Raw genomic sequence first — 25,756 nt, 5'->3', positions numbered from 1 at the left:
GCAATATCCCAACAAGGAATGCCCATCTGGTTTTGTGCTCCTGTTGTCTGTGAGTCTAACTACTCCTTCATACCCCCTCCAGCTGCTGGCACCCCAGTATATTTGCAGAGAACACACCTTGCTCCTTCAGATCTCGTCCCGCTGGCTTTAAAAGCACGTCCTTGTAGGGGTCTCAGATACCTGCCCATCCTGTTTCGTTAAGCTTTCTAACTTACACAACTATTCCTTAAAAAGCAACAACCAAAATTCTGCATCATATTCTAGCAATCCAGCTAACCTCTCACCTCTGTCAGGTAGAAGGAAATTCAGATTTCCATACTTTCACTGGAAATACCCTGCCACATACATCGTAAGAACAAAACTTGCTTTTTTTCACAGACATATTACCTTGGTAGTTCATTGTTACGCCACGCCTGAATTATCAGTTGCAGGTATCTTTTTTTTATGAGGAGTTTAAAGCATGCGTTCCTGGGTTTGACTCCCAGACCATGATCTTGCCCAGACACTTTTATCAGCTCACTCTTTGGATCTCCGACTATCCAAGTCTTCTAATTAAGCATTTCCACCTTATCGCACACTGAAGAGTCACAAAAAAATAAACTGAAAAGCAAATGATACTTTACAAGTTACCTAATGCAGGACAAAACCACAACCCAGTGCAACACTTGCTAAGACAGCATCTCAATGAGCCCACCAGTCTTAGCAGGAAAAACAAAACAACCCACAGAGCTCCCCCCTCAAAAAGCCCAGTGGCTGAAACAATTGTGTTTTTAGAAAATTACAGCTCACTGGAAACTATGTGACATTTTAAATCACATGAAGAATTCACTAACAGATTTTGTAGCCAGGACTATGACAAGGGAGGAGATTTTTTTTTAGTATGTTTTAAAATATTTTTTGCATAGAAAACTTTACTATTGATTTAAATGATTGATGCTAAAGCTACAATGTCACTAACAAAAAAAAAAAAAAAAGCTACAATGTCACTGGAAAAAAAGCCTGCATATTTTCTGGCAGTAAACAGTAAATGCAAGGAAAGACAGAAGCATTAAAAAAATCTGACACTAGAGGAGACTTGGCAAGAAAAGATGAGCACATGAGAAAGAAAAGGAGAAAAAAACACCAAAGCGATAAACATAGATGCTTTGTTTTAGGGTGGAAATATTATAAAGGAAAACATTCCTTTGCAAGCACTCCTGAAGGCACAGAACATGGCTGTTGAACACAAGCAGCCTGCTGTAGCCACGCATTCTCCACTGCCATCCTCAGCGTAGCCAGAACACATTTTCAGCGTGGCTGGGGATGCTGCAGCAAACACACGGCGAGAGAGTCAGCAGCTAAAATTCCTGCGAGGTGGAGGGCTGATTAGCAATACGAGCCAACGACACAGCACACCTTCTCTCATTTCTATTGATTGCTGTAACCATGGAAGGATTTTCCTCCCAAAGACGATACTGCGGTGGTTACAGCTTTTCAAACAAATAGCGATGACTGGCAGATAACTTCAGGTTAAAATAAGAATCTGCAACACTGAACGCAAGTCCCAGGGTACTGCAGCAGCCTTTAACAGCACAGTTTTTCCTGGCTGGAAGAGACCTGATGAAAAGGCCAGGCATGGAATCAATTAAAACAGTGCCAAAGTGGTTTTAAAAAGAAAAGGTTAGACACTCCAAAGACTTAGCAGTTGAGAGTTTACTGGGTCATTTTTTTTCCCTGTGGTGGAAAGCAAAGGTTTTATTATGGCTGGAGTCGATTCAAGAAGATATACTTTAATGCTTAGAAAACTGAAATACCCTACATCTTTTACAAAAAGTAGCCATACTACAAGATTCTGCCCCTAACAATCTGAGTGGGGCAGATGCAGTGGCCCCTATTTCCCAGTGTCTCGACACACTTCAAAATCCTGTCCTTTAGTCTCCCCTGTGATCAGCTGTGGGATGGGAGCATGGGAAACGCCATGGAACAACAGGGCAGCGACTCGCCCGGTCCTCTCGTGCTGGTCAAGTGTCTTAAGGAAGCATTAGAAAACCACAGCACGCGTGGCCGATGTTGTATGCTGCATCTTAACGGGAAATGCCCTTGCTCCAGATAGAAACAGCTTGTTCTTTGAGACCCTCAAGGCCCAGCAGATTTTCATTTTTTTCTTCCAAGCAATATAGCTATCAGCAAATGCAGCAATCCAAAACTACCTGCCCAAATAAACGACAGTACCTGGAACCAGGGGCTCCCACGGTTAAACAATTAACTAAATTAAATGCATTTCCTCCTGTCCATTTCACATGGTTTTTGCTTAATTTTATTGAGTACTCACTTTATTACAGGATGCCATAAACCAAAACCTTCAACAGGCATTCTATTACAGCAGCAGCACCTTCCTGCCTCTTGCACTTTTCTTTTTTAAGCAAAATTTCAGGAATCTGAAAGTCTCACTGGCTGTGAGATACAAACCTGAACAAGGTATTCAAACCCGACAAAATTATCAATTTCGTAGACGTACATCTCTTGTGCGATGACTTCTTACGTACTGCCTGATTTACACAGCCTTGCGCTTACATTTTTAATTACCACCACCCGCTCATCCCCCACATTCACCACCCTGACCCCAGTGGCATGCAGACCACACTCCTAAAACAGCAGGAACCTAAGACGTGATTTTTTCCCCATTCACTGCATTGCCTTGCACTACTACATCACCGATGCCATTATTTTGCAGGATTGCTCAGCTGTTTCACTCAGCTGTTGCTGAGCCTCAAGTCCTCCTTAGCACTGTTAATGAACCTGGCCAGCTGTGACCTGACAGATAGGGTTACCACTTCCTTACCCAGCCCAACCTTCACATTTCCAATGTCACCACTAAAAAGCAACCATTTGGTATCGATCCTTGCTGCATAGGATCCTTTCCAGTGATGAGCACTGGCCGTTCCCCTTTTATCTCCTCTGTATTCTGAACAAGCCCTCAACGAGACTTTTGTGTTGGGCTTTCGCCAAGCATTTATTAAGCACTAGAACCTGGAAGAGTCCCTGTGCTCCCCAAGTGTTGCTGTGACCCAGTTTTCTGAATGGCAAAAGTGCATAAAAATAGTTGTGTCTTGTGCCCTTTTACCCAGTACAGAAGAGCCCTAAGTTAGGACACAAAGACTAGGTTCCTGAGATGACCACAGGAGCTGCTGATGGTCTCAATTTACATTAAACTAAATCAAAAGGCCAGCAAAAGAAAAGATCGGGGATTATTTCTTGAACAACAAATTTGGCGAATATCCACTGGATATGGAGAGGAAACCCCACATACGGTTCTGAGATCAAAACTGCGGGATGCATAAATTTAAGTTCTGTGTGCGTGTATTTTATGCCATAGCAAGACAACATTTTCTTAATGCACAGTAAACCAACAGAACTACAGTCATTCCCTATCTTGTCTTTATGTCATCATTCCTTACTCTGGACTGTCAGAAAAATGGCTTACAGTTACAGCCATGTCCTTTCAATGAGCTACAACCACAGGCAGTATGTTAACTCACGGGCACACAAATCCCATTTAGAAGGGTAAAATGTGCAGGGGGTGGTGCGTGACCCTCTCCTCACCTGGCCACCCCCAGGAGGCTGCTGCATGGGGCCAGCCGCTGCCTACCCGGGATGAAAGCAAGCAGCCTTACAAGTGGTTTTTGAAACCTTCGCTGTTTCTTCTGCCTGTTTGGTACCTAGAAGTATTAGTGTTAAGAGCTAATGTACAGGCTGCTTCAAGAAAAACCTAGGCTATGAGGACTGAAATATGATCAGCAGCAGATTGCAGGGCAAAACAAGGAACAATAGATGTAAGGAAAAACACAAGAAAGGTTAAAAGGAAACGCGAGGAAAGAGATGAATTTTGTTTGACTCCTAAAGCAGGCAATGCAGCATATGTGACGTTAACGATGAAAGAGGACTTGCTAAAAGAATCCAAATGCTTAGCAGGGCTAAACGGAAGCAGGAATAACAACCAAATGGTGAGAAATAAACTTTCCAGCTGTACGAAGGCTGGGAAAATCCAAGGGCCTAGAGGATTGCTGGAGTAAGCAAAGTGGGAACGGCTGCATGTTTTGGTGAAGAAAGAAGTGAACAAAAGGACAGTTGTTTCGCCAAGGCTGATCTGCATGTGCTCTGCATCCACTGGGCGCTTGCCTTTGTTTTGTTTTCTAGGCTGACCTTCACCCTGTGCCACACAAAGGACTCAATGAAAGCCTCCCTTCCAAGTCTCAATTAAACGCCTGAGGGAACAAATGCCTCTTGCATGCAGCCCAAAGCCTGAGCCCAAGTGCCAGTGACCCAGCAGAGGGAGCATCCCCGGCTGGCTGAGGGCACCTGCATCCTCCCATGACTTTGAATGAGCTCCCCCAGTCTTTGGAGCAGGCAGAATAACTAAAAAGGAACATTTAGCTTGCTCCCCAATGGGTCGCTCCTAAGCCTTTATAATGCAGAAGCAAAGCTAGTGGAAGGATGGGCATTTAGCGGGACAATGAAGAAAGCAGAGAGCAAATTAGTAGTGTGCATGCTAATAAGGTACATGTGCAGTATCACTCCAGCGAGGAGCAAGCACTTTGGGCAGTCTGAACCAGAGCATGCGAAAGCAGTTAAGCGTGTCATCACCAACACTGTCTTCAGAAGTTTACTGCTGCTTTATGAGAACCTCTTCAAAACACACATGCACGTGTAGTTTCTAGAAAGAAGGAGTAATCCGCAAAGACTTGAAAAAGTGTGGCTTCCCAAAGAGCATCTTGTGTGCCATGTGTGGTCCGCAAAGCCTCTGCAGGAGGAGGGTTTTTTTGTCTTTAATTTGTGGTGTTTTATTTTAATTGTGGTACTACATTGAATTGAGATGTCACCCTGCACATTTGTTATGCAGCATCTGGTCTGGTACATCCCTGAACACAATCTGGGGAACCTCCGTGTTACGGGGATAAAATGGAAACTGACCTCAAAGCTTTGGTCTAAGAATGATTTACTGCCAGAACTACCACCACGTAATCATACCTATGTAAATCCATATTTATTCTGGAATAAGGGTGCTTTTTTAACCTGATGTAGCTTATACAGCTTCCAAATATTACATCAACGATGGCAGTTGTATGCATATAATCCTGCTAAATTCCTCTGCAGGAACTTTCATACCACACATAAAACAGTAAAAATGAAAATCTGAATAATCAATAGTAAAAACAGAATACTAATTTTAATAGAGGCAAGTATGTGCCTTCCTGCTGTTCAATCATATTTTCCCCAGCATATTCAAAAAGAAAATGTTAAGACAAAGGAATTACTCTTTTTTAAAATAATATTTCTTCCTGAGTTCTGATAACTTCACTTTTGAAAATAGAAAACCACTGACATTTAAAGCTGCAAGTTCTATTTCTCTAAAAACTTCCTGTTATGGTGAAAGGCAGAGATCTTAAAAGCGCCAAGTTTGGTTCCTATTGCCATATGTTGTTTCTAATAGTCACAGCTTGAGTTTCAAAACTGATGTAGATTTGCACTTCCCTTTATCTCCATTGAGTGCTGCTGTACTCTAAGTACTTCTGAAAATAAGGACAGTTACTGAGGAGCCTAATTTTAGGCACTCATTTCTGGAATCTGGCATAAAAGCTCAGACTTGAATGTGAATAGAAACCATGCATGCGAGTTGCTTGGTAATATCTGAAAGTCTCGGGCATAATGCCTAAAATTATGCGTCTCCTTCATACCTCAATTTATAATTAAGAGCCTAGCAGGCTACTTTATGGCATAAAGGTTTAATTTGTGTTGTTTATCTTGTACCTGAGAAGCTTCTTTAAGTGGAAGTTTTAGGGCTTTTAGTATTTCCAAGAACAGTTTTGGTTTTGACAAAATGATATTTATTCTTCAGATGAAGAAGAGAGGGATACAAAACAAGGAGTTCTTGGTTTTAGACACAATAATTCTGCCATTCAGTGTCATTTCCTCGTGGTATCTTTGGAGGCAGAGGATGAGAAAGCTTTGTGTAACTTCCCAGTGACATTTTCCTTCTGGTAACATAACTTCTTTCAAGGACAGGAACAACCTTGCCAAACACAACCACCACACATTTTCCCCTGACACGACACGCAGCCTCTGACTGTATCGTTCATCACCTATGCGGGCAGATATTATGCAAACCTGTTCGCCAGGTATCGCTCCTTAGGAAGTGCTAGCTGAGCACCAGAAGTACTTAGCATCTCCCCCGGGGCCTGCAGAGAGCAGACGTCTCTTTCCAAGAGCAGTGAAGTCAGTGCCAGCCCTGTGATATCACAGCATTCTCCGTAGCAACAGCCTATGAGGTCACAAATGAAGGATTAGCACTTTGCCGCAGGATTAAGGGAAATAAGAAGCCGGTCTGTCAGGAAGATGGGTTTTACTTCAAATAACGGGAATTAGGAGAATGCTGAAAATAAATAGGCCGTAAATTGTCTTTGTGTGACAAGTTGGCTTTCTTCAATAGTACTGTAAAATAAGATAGTGCTTTCTTTGACAGCTTCCAAGTAACTGAGTGAACTAGAGCCTGTCTCTTGAGTTATTACACAGGAGATGAATCTTGAAACAACTTTCATATCTTTTGACTCATCAGTCATGTGGTTTTATGAGTGCAGACAGCAGCCAGACCCCTCTCCTCCAACTGCCTGCTAGCCAGTCTGTTCACAAGTGTTCAAAGTTGGCACTAAGTATCAGAAAGCGACCAAACAAACAAACAAAACAGAAAAGGAACAGGAAGCCTGGAAACTACTCGCATTAGCACATCTTACTGTTAAGGAGGTGAGGATCTGCAAAGATGAACCAGATTGGGATTCTATGTTCCTAAGAAAGATCGAAAACAATACAAAGTCTAAGCTACAGTGCTCTAAGTTCTTGTTTGAAATGCCAGAAACAATGATTACTTAGGCCCTTCCCCGAAGAACATACTTACAGTCACAGGAAACATTACTGTAAAAAAATAAAATACTTGTACAAACAATTTCTTTACATTTTTAAAGTTTTTGTTTTGTTTTGTTTTGTTTTCTCCAACCATAATTGGTTCACTTCCCCGTAAATACCCTGTCTGAAAGTTTCATAAAGTACAGGACTCCAGAACCTGCTTGAAACTATTCCAAAGCCCGCATTTCTCCACTTGCCCCTCAAGGAGCAAATCAAGACCAGCAGTGACACGACCACCTGATGAACGCTTCCTGGCCCCTCAGGGAACCATGGAGGCTTCCATGCAACCAGTCAGAGCACAAGTCAAAAGGGAATTTGGTCTCAGCTTTTAAAAAGTTATATTCCATAAGGGGATGAGGGGAATGAAAGGAAGGACGACACCAGGTGAGAACATTTATAGTATTCCCAGAAATCTTATGTCCCATGCATGCTCATACACGAAATCATCTTTCCCACATTGCTGTAGTAACTGCCCACTTTTCCAGACGCCTGGCAGCTCTAATGTCTGCACGCTAAGTACTGCGCTCATGTAAATTCATCGCACATGTGCAGCAAGTCCAACACATCAGGTGTACTACCCATGCATAATGTATCCAGCTGGGACTGTCCCAGATTCTAAGATTAAAATCTAGCAACCCTAAAACAGCCTGGTTTGTAATTTACAGCCAGGGCAGTGATGCAACCATAAAGTAGTTTTACAGCATGAGAGAGAGCATCTTGCAACTTCAGGAAAATTTGGAGTAAGGCTCTCCTTACAGCTTATTCCAGCCAGAAGAGACTTCCAGCACCTGAGTGTTGGCAGCAATAGTGGATTTCCACTCCAGGAATAGGAGAAAATACTGGGACAAATTTGCAGTAGCTGACCAAGCTTTCACCTGTGGTCTCATCCTGGAGTCTGGAGAATTTTGATCTCTATATTGCATTTGGACACGTGTAAATAAATGAATAAATAAGAAGAAATAACAGGCAGGCTGATGGTATGCCTTGAAATGCTGTAACGTATTTAAAGCCTTCTCTGCCCTGCAGCGCAGCAGCGCAGAATCCCAGTGGCAGTGTTGAGCTAGACCAGCCCTACCTGCTCTGCCACCAAACCCTACAGCTTTCTAGGACTCACTAACGGCCGAACCCAGCCATGCTGCAACCAATTTCGAACAAAGTTAGGGGCTCGATGCAACCCGCATCGCATATGAGGCCTCCACCAAGCCATACCTCAGCGGCGGCCCCTCCCGCCGCCCCCAGGCCGAGGCCTGCCAGCCTGCACCCCCCTGCCCTCTGCTTACAAGGATGCTGGCGACCCCGAAATCAAGGAGGAAAAGCAAGAGCTGCCTGACTGGAAGAAATTAGCCCTGCCTTTGCACTTTGCCCAGTCCCTGCATCTTTTGAGCCAAACCAGGCACGGCGCTTCGCTTCAGCAAAGGCCACCTGCGGCCCCAGGCTTTCGGGCACATGAGACCTGAAGCAGGTGGAGCTCAAAGAATAAAATAAAACGAAGGCTTTTGTTGGTTGGCTTCTTTAGTGTTGGGATTGTAAAGGTTCAGGGTTTGGGTTTTTCATTATAGCATTTTATTTATTTACTTTATGAAGGAATAAAGCCAATTTCTATCCAATTCTCCTTCATCATGAGAAACTTTCCCATCTGAAGCAAGGGCACGACAGGCACTTGGTACTCCAAAAAGCAGTACGGGCACAAAAACCCCACTGCACATCACCTGACAGGACACGCTCTGGAGGCAATGCTAGCCAAGTGCTTCCAGAAGCGAACCAGAGCAGCTGCAGAAACCAAACCAGTACAATACTAAACCCTTCAAGTATTTTATGTGACTTTTTAACTCAACACTGCTTCACAACTGGTCTTTAAGAAAGCAAACCAAAGGACCACCACCAAAATATTCTCCTATGACTGGTATTAACATAGGCTCCACACTTGCAGCAAAACTCAGGCTGATTTTCCACCTGTCTTAAAAGATGTTATCATCTAAAAAGACAACTGGAAAATAAACAATGTTTTCCACAAGAAGGGTGAGCCCACCAGCCACCTCTATCCTGAATGAATGTAGGAGTTTCTGTCCCAAAAGTGTTTTGTAAAAAGAGACTAGCACATAAAATCCAGAGCAAACCAGAAAGTTGCAGCAAACAGCATGCTCAATTGCTTTTGGTTCTGCTTTTAAAATGATGTTTGACAACACGGGCTTAAAAGCAAGTGGAGAATTTGTTTCTAGAGCCAAATCACCAGGTAGCAAAGGTGCCTTGCCATGGGTCCAGAGCTCTGAACTTTGGCCGAAGGCTTTCTTTTAAGTCTCAATGGGCTTCTTGGTTTTTAGGGCTAGTCAGTCTCACGGCCCACTGGCATCAATGACGTGAACATCCCAACCACACAAGGCTGGTGGATGTTTAGGAGAAAGCTAAAAGAGCATTTATTTCAGAGTAACTCTGTGTTTGGGATGCAGCTGACACAAGCCCCGGTAGGACACGGGATGTCAGCAGCCTGTTGTGGTCAAGGACCAGCACCATGACCTCATCCTGCTTCGGCACTCAGACGCAAGGAGGGGAGCTGAGAAGGGATGAGCAGACAATTAACCACTGATTCAGCCTGAATTTCAATGCTCTTTCCTTTATGAGCTCACTCATCACTTGAATCACTTATGGAAGCTGCATAGACGCTTTTATTCCAGTACTTGACTGGCAACCCATTACCGGAGTTGGCTAACCTGAAAGAAGTGGAGACCTTCTGCTTGAGCAAGGAAAAAACCTCAAGAAGGTAACATGGCAGAGTCTTGGTAACATTGAAAGGCGACCGCCACCGCACTTAAGCTAGACTGAGAACCGCTGCATGGCACCAGAAGTGCTGGGATCTTCCCTGCCCCGCAGCTACACACAGAAAATGCACACATGATGGACAAGATCACTGGTGAAGTCCTTTAAAATTAAATAAATAGCTGGAAGCTGAAAAAAAAATAATTAAAAAAATCAAAAAATCCAATTTTGCCATGCCAAGCAGTATAAAAAACAACAGCAGGCTGTTTCCTGTGATCATGGAGCATACAGGAAATCCCAGGCCAAGGCTCAAGGTAGAATATACAAATTCTGGGATAGTGCAAAGGTTTTAAAAAAGGCGTATCCCATATTGTGTCCACACCATTTTCTTGCTGACACTGCTTTCCCATAGTATTGTTTTGGCTCCTCTATTTGTCATTTGAGCCTTTAAATGTTAGCTCCTTCACTGAAATGACTGAAACCCATCACTTTCTCTTCAAGTCAGGTATGAAGAAATGGTTCCTTACAAGGTGACATCAGCAGTGTCTGGCATTTTACAAGATCTGGAAGAAGACACGTCCTGCCCCAAGGAGTTCACAGCCTGCTTCAGACAGAGCCAAGTCATTTCAGATAGAATCTATGAGGCCATGCAGGCATGAGATCACTTCCTCCTTGTGATCTTCAGCTTTACATATTTATCAATTACTGCCATTTAAAAGGTTCCTTTGAAAAGGAGAAAAAAAAGAAAAAAGGCTCTTAATGATTTTATCAGCTTTGGTATTTGGCCTTGGGACCAACCCTGTATCTTTAGCTATTAAACATTCACAATTCCCTTTTTCCTCAAGTACAGGAGGAGGAACCTGGCAAACAACAAGAGAGGACAAGATGAGGAGCAATACCTTCCAGCAAAACTAGCAACTGCTCAACCAAATTGCACAATCTACAGAAGAAATGCCACAACTGTTAGCTTAAGGATAAAAAACTTACGATCAAAACCTGTAATTTCAATTGGAACTTTTTGTTTTTACTTAAAGAAAATAATGAAAAATCTGATGCTTACATATTTCTGCAATACAAAAATGCAAAATGATTCCTTGGTTTTCTCCATCTACTTTCTGTTACCTGGAAGCCTAGAAAGATCTGACTATCCACATACAGCATTTGGCCAGTTGCTAAAGCTCTGGATTTTTTCTGGAGGCTTACTAAACATTTTTGCTCTTTTCCTTCACTGCTAAATGGATTGATTATGGCAAAGATTAAACTAGGCTAAACACCATTTGTTCCAACTTCCCACTTCTCTCAGATGTCAGCCTGAACTGAGCTAACAGATGATGACCAAGCAAATGAGTTACAGCAAGAACCAAATTTGAGGCCCAGCACTGGCCAGTGGTAACTTCAGGAGGAGATGCTTAAACAGCACACGTCGATTCTCCCAGCCTCCAGGAAAAGCTCCAGGACAGATCCAGCACACCTAGCGCCTGCAGACTAATCATCATTACTCCCTGAACTGCGCCAGGAAGCAGCTGTGATTCAAAAGCAGGGGGTGGTAGAGATATGTAAAGCTACCCAACACATCTGTGGTGCGTTCAATGCCATGACTGCAACTGAAGGAAATGTGCCTTGGGCCAGCTTTACGCTACCCTGTGGGGTAACTCCCCAAATATTCAAATATTTTTTGCTGTGTTGAGCACTGTGGTGCAGAACTACGCTGCTTATGTTACCAGAGCTGACTAGGTTAGAGCTAGCACTGGCCTGCCTGTACCAAATGAAGTCATGCTTACATACTCTAGCACTCAGCATATCCTAGGCATATGCTTGGCCCTCTTAGACTTTTTTATTAGTAGTATTTATTGGAAATCTAAGCATCTGGAAACCCCTGCTGAATGGTTTATGCAAAATGGTCTCTCCCGTGCCAGAAATCTTCCATTTATAACTGACAGATAGGGTTAAACAGCCAGTAGATAAACATACGTATCTTTATTGCCCTTGAAACACATTCGTGTCAGACACATACATTAGAAACAATATATTATTGTCTATGCTTAAAAACTAACTAGCAAATTGGGTGCTTTCAACAGGCCTACCTAAGCTGGCAACAGAACCAGCACAAACAGAAGTAAACCCTCCCTGCCCAGCAGCCTGACCCACTGCAGAAAGCAAAGCCATTGCAAATGACGTTTTTGCCAGGAACTTCACCCTGAACTTCTACTTTACCTATCTGGATCTCACACCTTGTAGAGAGGAACCTGTACATACCACATACACAGAGGAACCTACATTTGTCATTCCAAATGGCTGACAGGCACCAGCCTCACGGCAAGCCCACGTGACAGCTGGAATTTTCAAGGAGGTTTTAAATGGTTTTCTAAATTCCATCTGTTTTTATGGCATCTGGGTTTAGGTTTATCAGCACTGTTTTTATCAAGACGGCAACTTCTACAAAAACTCCCTGGAGCGGGCAAGCATTTTTTGTCATATCTGATAGACCACTGGCACTTGAACCAAGTAAGGACACATAGCTGGAACAAACAGGGATAAAAGTAGCAAGGACACATTCCAAGAACATGCTTAAAAATAGTGCTTTTCTGTCAGTGACAGCGTGTACCCATTTCTACCAAGGATCTGTTAAAAACCGTCACTGGCAATAATGAAGTTTCCCAAGGAATATGGTGTATTAGACATGAGAGCAACCATTCCAGTGGAAAATAACATGCAAGAGAAATAAGGCAGAATCCTGCATTTTTCCATCACTGCTGGAATACCTCCAGAAAGAATGGCTTCACATGAACAACATCCTGCTGTGTAGGTTACAGTTCTACCAGAATTAAAATGTATCAGAAAACCGTTCTGATATTATGAAATATTAGTTTGAGAGAGGGAGAAACACTTTGACAAATGTCAGAACTTCCTGTTACTGTATTCCTAAATGAAGTGCTTCTCTCTCTCCCTTCAAATTAGTTTGTTCTGAAAGGCTGCATTAGGTGAAGCAATATTTAAGACATTTAAGCAGTCAAATTTGAAATAGAACAGCCTGATCCTGATGGAATTAAGTATTTCATCTGATCTAAAACTACTGTTTTGGGGATTTTCTTCCACATGGAATTTGACTACTTCTGAGCTCTGTTTCAAATCAGAAAACAATTTCCTTTGAATCTCACAAACCTCCACAGAATAGAGCTTCTGTCTACGAGTGAACCGTATGTAGGACTTGAGTTTTACAACATGAGTGTCAACATGTGTCCTAACAAGAATATCCAGTATCATGTATTTCCTCATGTGAAACCTGAGAATCTTTACATATTACTTTCAAAATGAACACTTTTCATTCAGTGTGAGCAGGGCCTGAAGAAGCTGAAGCGTTTTTATTGCCTTCTTCTCTCTTTCAATCCCTGTTCTGGTAGTTTTTCTTGCAAATGCAATACTCGATTGGCTTGCATGTGTTTATAAATATGCATGTACATCTCAGAGTAGGAAAGCAGCAACACCATTACATCAGCCTGAACACCTGCACCATGCTGACTGAAGCAGGGAAGGCTGTCTATTGTTTCTCTTTCTTATTAACATCTTGCTTCCTACCCGTACGAACTTTATTTCTTTGCCAGTAAGAGCAATCAAGCTGACTGGAGATGCAGGTCTTTGAGAAAGAAACAGTGAAAATATCTTAACAATTATTCTTATAATTTTTATAATGTCATTTGCCCCAAGTGCCCATTTGTGTGGAAAACGTTTAAACTGTTTCATTAAAAAATCTCCAGTCCTAAGGGAGCTTTTAGAGTTATACACAAAACATTTTCATGCAGATTGAGGGCATTAAGCGCTTTATGCATGCAATAAAAAAAAAAAAAAAAAAAGAGCTTGAAGAAATGTTTCAAAAAGCAAGCAGGAATATTTTAAATCCAAGACAGAGATCACATACATCACATTCATAGGGAAAACAAACTGGAAAGAAACCAAAAGGAAACAGTTGATAAACTATAGAACAGATTACTTCCAAATCCTTACTCAGCAACTAATGTAAATGACCGTCGCAATAATTTTTCTTCCAATTTAAAATGTAAACCTCAGAAAAAAAAACAAACTCATTCTGCACTGCAGAATTTTGCCAGTCTTTATGCTAAGCTATGTGTTTCAGCAGAACAGACAGCAAGGATCCAAGGGAGACTGCTAGGGGAGACTCTCACCATGTGTCACCCTGAAAATTCCTTGTTTCAGCAAACAGAAAACTCAGCCAGGAAATGAGATGAAGACTGCTAACCAGGACAGCGGTGGGTAATGGCACAGCCTTCCAGCAGCAGGGGCAAAACCCCAGTCTGTTTTCAAAATGGATCTAGAGCCATTCGGGGAAAAAGCTTGTAACAGTCATTTGCAGCAGCAGGAGATGGAAGTCAGAGGCCCCAAAAGCTTGTTTCTTCCGATTCTGGCCCCTATCAGAAGGCAGCTGTGGGAAAGGCATTAGCTGGAGAGGCATCTGAATACCTGGAAGACAGGCTACAAAGGAGCAAGCATTAAGACAAACCCCCGAGGGGCAGTAGGGTTGCTTTGGAAATGTTTATTTTTCATTTCAAATCTTGATTCTGACTTGATAAAGAGGAGCCCCGAGCAAAGGAACCGGAATGGTGATAGTCTGGAACATGATTTCATCTTCCCCACCTCACGAATCACCTATCAGCTCAGGAGGAAACCGTAAAAGCTTAGCAGCCCAGGCTTGCTGCTGGAGGAACGCAATCCCACCGGGAGAATGTGGAGCTAGCAGGGTTTGTCTGGTCAGGCTGGGATCTGCTGCAAGGCTGTGGGTGAGCGAGGCAGGAGGCTCGGGAGCAGACAGCGTACTGCTGCGGATAAGATTTGGAGTGTCACACCAAGCATTTCTGACAGCCAGCCCTCGGTTAGTTCCCACTTGGATGTCCGAGGGATCAGAAAGGGTAACATTGCTGTAAGTGAGCTAGAAAACACTCCACGGCACCCATCTCTAATGAATACAGAAACACTCTGAGAAATCCAGGGTTTGGTTGCTGCACTGCAAAAACTCCACAACTGCTCTAAAAATCTGCCGTGCTTTTGCCTTACAGTTCAGCAACACTCAAAGCCCATGAACAGCTGCTATTTTCCTGCTGCTAGTGTGCGTACAGAATAGCAATAATAAATAAGTGCTGTGAGAAGGATCCAACTGGTGGAGAGGGTCTTGAACCCTGGACATAACAGTTGGGCATTAGTCTGGTATCTCTGTGACCATGTGCCTGAGCTCGGTGGTCAAGAATATTGATTATTTGTGAGTCTCTTGTATTGGAGCCCAGATCCTTCCTAGGATCATTTATGATTAATTACCTATTAGCAACACGAAACAAGAAAGTCCCATGACAGCCTCACTACCTCTCACAACGATGAGCACCTGTCAGCAGCTGATTTCAATGGATTAATGATGGATAGTGTCTCACAAAACAAGGTAGACATACCACAGGGAATGTCCCCATGCCTCTGTTGTACTGGATGCATCATTCTCGTAACAGTCAGGGCTATTCATTAACCAGCTACTAGCTGAAAAAAACAAAACGTCTGTTAAAAAGCAGCACCGACTTCTTCAAAGTGCAGTTAAAGTAAGACACAGCAAAACTTTTACGAATTTTGAAAGAATTTTAGCCAGAAACTTCATCCTGAACTTCTACTTTATCTAACTGGATCTCATACCTTGTAGGAAGCTGCCACAAAAATCCAGATGAGCATGTGAAAAAAAAAAAAGAAAGGAAAGAAAATGATGAATTTCCAGGAATACCACAAATGAAGCCATGCAGCCTGTTCAGAAGAGAATCTCTCAGCTCAGGAATTAATTTCGTGCTGCCTTCTATTTACAAACCCCAAGGATGTCCACAAAACTGTATGGGTGAAAGTCGTATTTTAAATGTGTTTATAATTATGCTTGAATGAGGAGCTGCTTGTGGAGTCATTCATGCAAGCTATTTCCATTTGTTAAAGCCATTACCCCGATTCTTTGACTACTCCCGCCGCGCCCCCTTGAAAAGAAAAATAACAAAACAAAGAATAATTTAAATGTTTGGATGTGACAAATGCCAGACCCCAAAACACAGATTTAAATGTGCTCGAACAATGCACTTAAAACTCTCATCACCTTACCCCTTCAAATAAACTTCCTGAGCTCATTCAAAACACAAGCACGTTAAACTTGCAAACCTGGGAAGAAATTTCTAGCCCTCGTAAAAAGATAATGAATCACAACGTTAACTTTTTGCTTTCAAGAAGACTCTCAATTGTTGCTTCAGTGATCTCGCTTTCAGCCTCACCCTGTCCCAATCCTGGCGTGCTCCGCTCCAGAACACACACAGAGATCAGAAAGGGTTTGCTCGAGATTCAGAAAGAAGATAAAAAGTCCTGGTGATGAGAAGTGTTCAGTATCAGGCTTGAAAGGATGGGAGGGAGGCCGGGGGGGGGCTGACTGGGGGGAGCAAAAGAGCACACATATAGTGAGAAAGGGGGAGCTCTTCCAGAGAGGTGGAATGGGGGAGAGCTCTAATGAGTTAAAAAGGGAAAAAAAGAGGCAAACCATCAGTTTTCAAACTGCAGCCTCAGCAGACAGTGTGTTGCAGAAGACGGCTTGAACCATTTGTTCCTGCAATGCCTGCTCTCCTTTCTCCACAGCTTCACCCAGGTCTGTCCAGCAGCAGGGCAGACCTCGCCCTGCAGGCGGAGCGACACCCAAAAGGACACCCTAGACTTCTTCTGAGCCCCAAGGACGAGGAGCAAAAGCAATGTGATTTCCCAAGATGTTCTCAAGTGATGTAAATGACCAGTAACGAAGGACTGACCCTCCCCACTGAGCAGGCTGCACATCCAGGACAAATTTTCCGAGCACCCAGGTGAAGGCAGACCTGGCTCACAGGCTCAGGGGGAGGCAGCCCTGGGAGCAGGGTGGCACCCACAGCCTTCAGATGGCACCCAGCACTTCCACCAGGAGACAAACTGGTGCCACCACGAAGGATTCATACCCAGGTGGCTGCACAACTCAGCAGTTCCCTCATCTCATCCCCACGACCTGCTACCCAAGAAGGATTCCCAAGAACTCACTTTCTCGTTAGTCTCTCTCTCTCTCTCCATTCTCAGGATGTAATTAAGGTTCAAAGTGAAGAAAGAAGGGGAACCAGCTCCGTGTTAGCGATTAGCTCAACATCCTGTTAATATCCAGTCGTAATCTCTCCCAGTCTAGGCATGCATCACCTGAGAAGGCTTCATGGAGAAGAAGCTCAAGGCATTTTACGAGACCCTGGACAGATTAATTTTCCAGTGGTTGCCTCAATGGGTTACCAATCTCTTCCATTTCTTGGTGTACATTCGGTTACACAAGCAACTAATAACACCTCCTGTAAATGCATAGCCAGCTATTACGCTTTACCTCCCCGAACCCTATCCTTCCCATACCAAGGCCTGCATCCCCCGCATATGAGGACTATGATCTCAATGAGAAATGAGAAGCCCCGTTCTCCCATGAACTAGGACATCCTTCATTTTGCACAGTTAAAGCACAATACAGCTGAGAGTGACCTCAAAAGCCTTATTCCGTCACTGTTTTTTTTAACTTCAGTTGTTTGGCTTGCTAACAAATCAAGCTAGTTTCACAGTCCATGGGTGTGAGTGCTCAGAAAAGAAGCAGGAGATCAGAAGTTATAGTCACAGCTTTTAGCAAGATCTCAAAGTTCCCCCAAACCCCACAAACAAGCATCACTTACGTACTAATCACCTACCACAGCGATCCTTACCAAACGTGCCCCACAACAGCAACCGCATGCCACCTCCCGGGCCGCACTGCTCAGCCAAGTCAAGCTGGCGTGCGAGAATATGGTACCCTACATTCCCATTTTTTACCTTTTCCCAGCCTAAGTGATGACAGGCAGCAGGCCTGAAACCCAGCACCGTCTGGAGAGCCCCCCAGGCGAACACTGCCGAGTCTCCTCGCTCCGCAGGCGTCGCGGAGGGCTTCACCAGCCTCTCTGGTGGGACAGTGCTGGCTGCCCTGGGAGGCCACGGGATATGGAAGCAGGCAGGCAGTTTTGCCTTTAGCCTTCCCAATGTCTTGAGAAAACAGAGAAGTTAACATTAAACCACTAGAGTGAAGTGACCTAAAAGCTAAAAAATATACTGCACGCTTGCTGCTGACATAGGGCTACTCGCTTCAGAGCGGAGGGGCCAGGTCTGTCTTACTGACACCTTACTCACCTTGCACACACCCTCTCAGCACGCACAGGTCCCCACTGCTGGACGGTGGGTAAATGACAGAAGGTTGGGAATCATTCCCACCTCTTTTTTCTTGTTACTATTTTTAAAACAAAAATCTATCCGCTTTATGCATCATTTCTGGAGGTTGTTTTTAACTCAGCTGTTCTGCACACAGCGACAAGGACGGGGAAGGTAATGGCTTTGCTGCAAAGAAGGGCACAGAAGCTCCCAGACGTGATTTATTCCACACTCCCTCAATTCCAAAGTGAGGCCTCTTGTAAACTATAGCGAGTAATGCGACTTCTTTGCTGCACTATTCTTTCACTGACAGAATTTACTGACAGTATAAAACGCAGAAGAATACACATATTTTTCATCCCCTTTCTCTTACAGGACTCTCTGAGTAGATTGTTTAGATCCTAAGTCTTCAAGGCACGTACTATCCTTTATTTTCTGTGCCCAGCACAATGGGTAGCCTTTAGCCACAACTGCAATGCAAATAAAAAATGGTAAGAATAAATCAGGATCTTCTCTTCAGCTGCACACCACATGCATGGAGCTTGGTGAAGTGTCCCTGCTTGCAGAGTTAGGATCTGAACTTCCAGTCATGGCAGGTCACTGCCAGTACAAGGCGAGAGAGCTGGGCTGGGTTGGACTGGGACACAACGGAAGGCCAAGTCCAGGACTTACCCAGCAGAGGTCAGGCTAAACCCAAATTTTGCCACCATGAAATTGTCTTCAGTCTTTCTTTCCGCACCATTTCCCCTCCCAATCATCCAACAAGTATTTTTACAACGTGATGGATACCTACACGGTACTGTGAAAAGTTTACTTAAAACAATAAGGCTCCAGTCAGTTGGCCAAAATACTCCCCCAAAAGACTGAGACAAAACAAAATATCTGACTCAGTATTTAAATATCTCAATGCTGCCCTTGGGCAAAACTGTTGATGTATTAATTTACTGAAATAATAATAAAATTTCATTGTAGCTGTATCAATAAAACATTATACTCGATCTCCAAGAACATATCAACTGCATTTTGCTCAGAGAAATGAAGCATAGTAAAAACTTGTAAAAATATATATTTATGAGTATTCATAATGAAAATATTCACAGGGAAATCATGAAGGTTCTCAATGTTTGTCAACTATCCATAGAACCAAGGCAATGGCATCACAAATATGATTTATCCCACAGTCCAAAGAGCAGAAGACAGACAGAAAATACTTAAGACGGAAAATACAAGACATAGAGACAGAATAAAGCAAGCCTGCATAGCGTGCTCATATGCATGACAAAGAACCTATATAGGCCCCCACAGCTTTCACTTGAAATTGTAAAAACAGTACAAAAATCTAACAAAGCATGTGTAGTGCTCAGTACCACGGTATGCAAAGGTGAAATAAACTACAGAACATAATACGATATACTACATAATACATATACAATATACTGCAGAACAAAATACAGAACAAAAAAGCACAGAAAGGATTAAAAACAAAAACAAACAACAAACAAAACCACAGAAACCTGCTGAATCACAACCAGAAACACGTGCATGTCTGTGTGTTTGTGATATATATGCATGAAGTGCATTACCAGCTCAATAAGCTTTTCTCGTACAGGCAGCATAAATGTTGGGGGTGTGAGGGCCTGAGTAGGTGACAGAGACTTCAGCACAGGTAAGATGTTTGGTTACGATGCTTTCTTTTTCCAGTGGCCTGCCTACCTGGGGCTTGTGCACTGTCCTCTGAAGGCATCCCTACATTGCCTTCCCAGTCTCTGCAGAAAGGACCATTTCCCTCGTGCAGGTGGCAGCTGCCACTCTGCTCCTCTTACTCCACATTAAGGGAAACATCCAGTCTAAACGTTCCCAGTGACTATATTCAGAGCACAACTAGATCTGTTTTGCAACCTACCTGTACTGATATTTACACTTTCACTGAAGGCTGCTTTCAAGTGTTGGCTCTGCGCACAGTCAAAAAGAAAACTGCCTGCTTCCTGGGAAAATGTACATCATAATACAGAGTTCCAAAATCAGTGATGCAGCACCATATGGATAAAATTATTCACACCCTTATAGGACATTCACAAACTATTCAGCTCTGAATAAGGGAGAAAAACATGTAAAAGATGCTGCAGGGATGCCAGAAAGAGTTACTTTCTAAATGACACCTCCCCTGAACGCGGCTTCTTGAACATGCAATTCCTGCCAGGACAGAAATAACAACATGTGAAATTCTAAAGAAATAAAGTATTACATTTATTAGTCCAGCAACAGTTTGAATTGAGGACGGAATGAAATTCAAAATGAGCTGTGACACGGGTAGCAAACTTTGCTGTTTCCCTTTAAATACCTTTTCTGCCAAGCAATTACCAATTGCAGTGATTGAAAAAGCTGGGGGCAGTCTCCTGCATGACCTGAAAACCATCTACTGAAACTTGGGATGCAGTCAAAAGGGAGACATAATTCAAGACACGAAAACAAGACAGACACCACCGCTGCTCCTCCAGACACGGCCCATTCATCTGGACATCCAGCAGACAATTTTGCTTCTGTCTGCAATGCCAGCCACCCTTGTTCCATCTCCCGATAGTGATTAATCACTCTTCAGCAGAGCAATTCATCCAAACCTTGGAAACAGAAAGACACTGTGGGAATCTTACGCTTCTGAGTGCTTTCCTCTACTGGTGAAAATGAAAAGTCACGAGGAATCTGAAGATAGTTATTTCTGATTGTAGAGACTAAAAAGAAAAAGCATCTTCATATTAGCCACTTAGCTGCCGTTGAACACTTATCACATGGTGTATATAGTTCAGTGAAAGTTTCTTTGATGGAAGTGAAACATCCTTCAAAACCAAACATGAAACACACACACTGTACAAGCGGCACTGCGTTCTGTGGTGATGTGTGCTGATATTCCAGCTCCGCCTTGGCTGTGCTTTGCCAGCCGCAGAGCTGCCTTCTTACCTCCTGCTTTTCCATTCTGGAACCCACTGCACTGCTGCTCCCACCACTTCGTCTTCCTCCATGCACTTTGTGACAGTTCTCCTTAAAAACTAGCCACAAAGTAAGCTTGATTTATACGGCCAAATTACCTCACTTATATGAAAGCAGCCACCAAGCTTGCCTCAGTAAATTAAATTTACAATAATAATAAAGCAATGAGAACCATTCTCTTGGGCACATCTGAAATCCAGTGCTAGCTGTGATATACAGCCTGGCTCACTCTGGTACAGCTCCATCCCAGGAGGCAAACTGCACAAGATTTGTGAGCAGGTTTGTTTTTTTTTTTCTTCCTTCTGTTTATTCTTGCTCATGTCACTGCATAATCAGAGTTTTTCCATCCACTGGATGCAAGTGTAGACAAAAAATGAGTAAGGTAATAGACAAGTGTTGTGTAATTAAGAAAACTAATATTTTTGCCATTAAAGCAAAAATGGTATAAAGCATGCCGAGATGAATTGAACGGGCCTGTAGGTAGGGTCATTAATGACACAAATGGGTGGGCCTTAAATTAGGGGTACGGTTTATTTTAGCATGGGTTTCACAAGCTTTTGCCAAAGGCTCTTTTGTGTTTTGAATGTACTATGCTCCAACTAAATTTCCAGAATTACCTTTGGTTTGGTTTAAATAGCATTGTTTGTGCACAAATACTCCAATCCACTTGAGAGGACTGGCTTGCATCCACGTGAGGTGGAAGTTGGAGTACCATCTCCAGAGATCCCTTCCACCCTAAGTTTTCCTATGGTCTTAACGCTCCAGTACGTAGATGTTCAATCAGCTGCCAAATTGCACAAACTACTGTGCAACACTGAAGGCAGGGTCTAGAATCCAATACTGAAAACGCGTGTCCCTTCTCAAGCTAAACTTCTAATGCAAATCATGCAGCAGTCAACACGATCAATACCAGGTCTCAGGGTTGCAAACTCAGACATACCTGGATCCTGTGACTCGCACCATCCCCTCGGGTGTGCTAGCGACAGCAGCACAATTAAGCAAATGTGCAGAATCTAGGCCTCAATGCTATCACTTGTGTCTATCTTTTGAACAGAATATTTATTAGGAAAACTTCACAGTCAAATCTAAGTAGAGTAGAGTCCCTGTTACCGTTGCTAATGCATCTTTAGATTTTGCTGATGATGCTATGGGTTTTGTGCAAGTTTGGGATTTTTTTATTTGTTTTGTTGGCAGGACCAAGGAAGTCCAGGGCTGAGACTGGTGGAGAGACAGCGTTCCCAAGGACTGTACAATAGAGCAGTGTTTCCTAAAGTAGGTTATGTGAAGGACAAGCAGAAAGGCACAAGAGGGAGGGGTGACTGTGGAAAGTATAGATGATGTCATCCTTAGGATGAGCACATCTTCAAAAATATACGGCAAGAAATTATTTTCTGAGTGGGAACTCTGCTTCCTAAAGCTAGGACAATCCAGATCGATCCCGGCGCCCCTTTGTTTAACAGAATCCCGTTAACAAACTAGTGCTGGAAACGTGGACAACCTGGTTATAACGGGCCACGTGCTTAGCCTTTGTCTTAAGCCTATGCCCAGATGACCCATTTTGCGCATTTCAACCAAGAATAAAGTGACCTCATTCTCAAAAGTGCTGAGCACCAGCTGTTCCCATTGTGCTCACAAGTCCCACTATAGGTTCCTGTTTTGAAATTCTTGTCCTCAAAAGAATTTCGAGGCAACGGAGTGATTATATGTTCTTCTACTTGCCATATGCCTATTTATTTTAGTTCAGATATAAAAGTCTGAATCAGCTACTTTAAAATCCTGAAGACCCAAATTAGAACAAGTACTCTTGCCACTGGAACAGAAGTGCACATAAGTGAGCCGCGTGATCCTTAAAGAATGTTTTTTTTTGCACAGAATGATGACTAGATTGAAGGTCACAGTATTTCGACCTTAATGCTTGGTTTCTTTTTTCTCTTCCTTCTTTTTAGTGAATGGGTTAAGAATGGGGGAAAGCTATCATCCCAGATCATTTAACACTTGACTTGCTATCACTGGGATGAAGTTTCCTGGCTACCTACTATACAAAGCTAGGTAAACAAATTCAAGATTATTTTAATACAGTTGCTAGCTAACAATTTTACACTACAAACCTGTATTTGCCTCTAAATAGTTTTTAAACTGTTACTTCAATGTATCACTGTCACCTTGGAAGCTGATATATCACATTGCTTGTGCAAAAAACACACGATTACATTATCTCCCCACCCAGCACTAAGGCTACAGATTAGTGAAAACAACCAAAACAAGCTACCCACCGATAACAAAACATGCCATGCCAACAGCTCAAACATCACGGGAACCCTAAAATTGCAGGCAAAGCACACAACGAGAGGTAAGAGCTTTATTTTAATAACTCACAACACAGCCATTCACTGTGAGGACACCGACGGTCCTGAGATGCCTGAGGAAGTTTGAGGTAACACCTCAAGGTATCAATGAAGAAAATAAATAAAAATCCAGTCTCTCTTAGTGACACCACCTTCTAAACATGGCTTATTTTCTTAATGTGAGGAACGTTTATCAGTGACATTTTGAGGGTAGAAAAAAAACAACATAAAACCTGCAGAAGCACAACTTACTGATACTACAGTACACTTGGCTTAGGGTCCCTGAAATACTTGTCCACTCTCCCTTAAAGGCTGTTGCTCCAAGTACCTGAACTCAGCTTCTTCCAGGCAGACACATTCCTCTTCATACAACTGATGCTAAGCTGTTTCTCTCAAGAACCAGATGTACAATCGGAATTTCTGAATACCATATTGCTCCTGAAGTCCGCTTGACCAATGCCTGAAGAGGTAAGGCTGGATGGGTAGTAAAAATCACAACATGGAAGCTGTGAAAGTACTACTAGACATGGAAGGAGGTGTTAAGCAATGCACCAGCACAAGCACATCAGTACCACCAAGTTGCTGGGTTCCTTGCCCCATCGGTCATGAAGAAGTACCTGCTTTTTTGGCTTCACTAGTCTCAGCAAAGAGTAAAATCAGGAATTGTGGTATCTATCTTTCTATTTATTTCCAATTGCAATATGGGAAGTGAAATGGAAGAGTGGAAGAGAGCAAGAGGGAACAAAGAAGAAAACTTAATCTCTGATTAAATCAAGATGACAAAAACAGGAATGCTGGATTTGAAATTAATAAAAAAAAAAACAACCCTCACACTTAAAAGCATGTGCATTTACAGTTAAGACCTTAAAAACACCTTTACTTGTTCCTTACAGCTGTTGTTTTGAGAACCATCAGAAAGTGCATCCCGCCTTTGGCCTCCAAAGTTAGACTGTGTTATTTCTGAGGTTTACTTTGCTGGGAGTCATGGAGCATTTGCTAATTCCAGATGAAGAGCTGGCTGGTTTATCCTAAGAAAAGCTATATATCCACTATTAATTGGTTCCCTAATGTCATTCATTCCTCCACGTAAACTATAGCTGCAATCACAATAGAGACTATAACTATAGAGACTATATATATATATATATAAAATATTATAATATATATATATAATATATATATATATATAATATATATATATAATAGAGACTATAACTATAACTATGTTTTCTAGATCTCTAAGAAGAAGCCATGCCTTGTTAGATCCTCACTGTAGCTCCGAGCTGGTTTCAGGCAGCTTTGACAGTATACAGCACAGCAGGAGCCAAGACACATCCAGCAAATTAACTCACGCTGCTTTCACAGGAGCTCGGTCAGACAGGCTTGGTGGCAGGCCATCGGCTCCTCACACGAGGGGTCTCCCAAGTCCTGCCACCTTGCCCCTGGCCACAGCCCCCTCTGGGGCTGGGAAAGGAGTGACAAGAGGGAGCATAGGATTTACCCTCATATGATACTTATATGACTTTATTAGCTATATCCACATTTGCATTTATATTATTATGGACCTCCAAGAATGGCTACATTGAGATACACATCAGCTGGCAAATGTTGTGCCAATTTTCAGGATGCGCAAGAAAGAAGACCCTGGCAATCACAGGCCTGTCAGTCTCACGTCAGTGCCTGGTAAAATTATGGAGAAGATGATCCTTGAAGTTACTGAGGCACACCTGGGGGACAACACAGTCATTGGTCCCAGCCAACATGGGTTCATGAGGGGTAGGTCCTGCCTAACAAATCTGATTTCCTTTTGTGATCACCCATCTAGTTGATCAAGGGAAACCAGCTGATGTGATCTTTTTGGACTTCAGCAAGGCTTTTGACACAGTTTCCCATAGGATCCTACTGGACAAAATGTCTGGCATACAGCTTAACAAAAACATCATACGATGGGTGAGCAATTGGCTGACGGGCAGGGCTCAAAGGGTTGTGGTAAATGGGGCCACATCAGGCTGGTGGATGCTCACTAGTGGGGTCCCTCAAGGCTCCATTTTAGGGCCAGTCCTCTTCAATGTCTTTATACATGATTTGGATGTAGGACTAGAAGGTGTTCTGAGCAAATTTGCTGACAACACCAAACTTGGAGGAGTTGTGGACACGGCTGAGGGTGTAAAGGCCTTGCAGAGAGACCTGGACAGATTGGAGAGCTGGGCGATCACCAACCACATGAATTTTAACAAAGGCAAGTGCCAGGTCCTGCACCTGGGACGGGGCAACCCTGGCTATACGTACAGACTGGGCAACAAGACACTGGAAAGCAGCCCCACAGAGAGGGATCTGGGGGTTGTGGCTGACAGCAAGCTGAATATGAGCCAGCAGTGGAGGCAACCAGGAGGGCCAACCTTGTCCTGGGGTGCATCAAGCACGGCATTGCTAGTCGGTCAAGGGAAGGGATTGTCCTGCTCTGTGCTGGTGCGGCCTCACCTCGAGTACTGCGT

At 43.2% G+C, this 25,756-nt stretch overlaps 1 protein-coding gene across 3 annotated transcripts in view; it reads right to left on the bottom strand.

Moving 5' to 3' along the window:
• STOX2 (storkhead box 2) overlaps positions 1-25,756 on the bottom strand; it is a 93,886-nt gene that overhangs the window by 30,851 nt on the left and 37,279 nt on the right. The window contains exon 1 of one of the 3 annotated variants that reach the window (XM_084518504.1): positions 15,144-15,227. The exons of the other annotated variants lie outside the window; for them this stretch is intronic. Within the exon in view, the coding sequence (XP_084374630.1) occupies positions 15,144-15,186 (43 nt within the window). The 5' untranslated portion in view covers positions 15,187-15,227. Of the gene's footprint in view, positions 1-15,143; positions 15,228-25,756 lie in introns of those variants that run through there. 3 annotated transcript variants of the gene reach the window in all.

Source organism: Aythya ferina, assembly GCF_964211825.1.
Source record: "Aythya ferina genome assembly, chromosome: 4".
Classification (NCBI taxonomy): domain Eukaryota; kingdom Metazoa; phylum Chordata; class Aves; order Anseriformes; family Anatidae; genus Aythya; species Aythya ferina.
The sequence above is the reverse complement of the archived record's forward strand: the minus strand, read 5'-3'. Positions and strand labels throughout refer to the sequence as shown.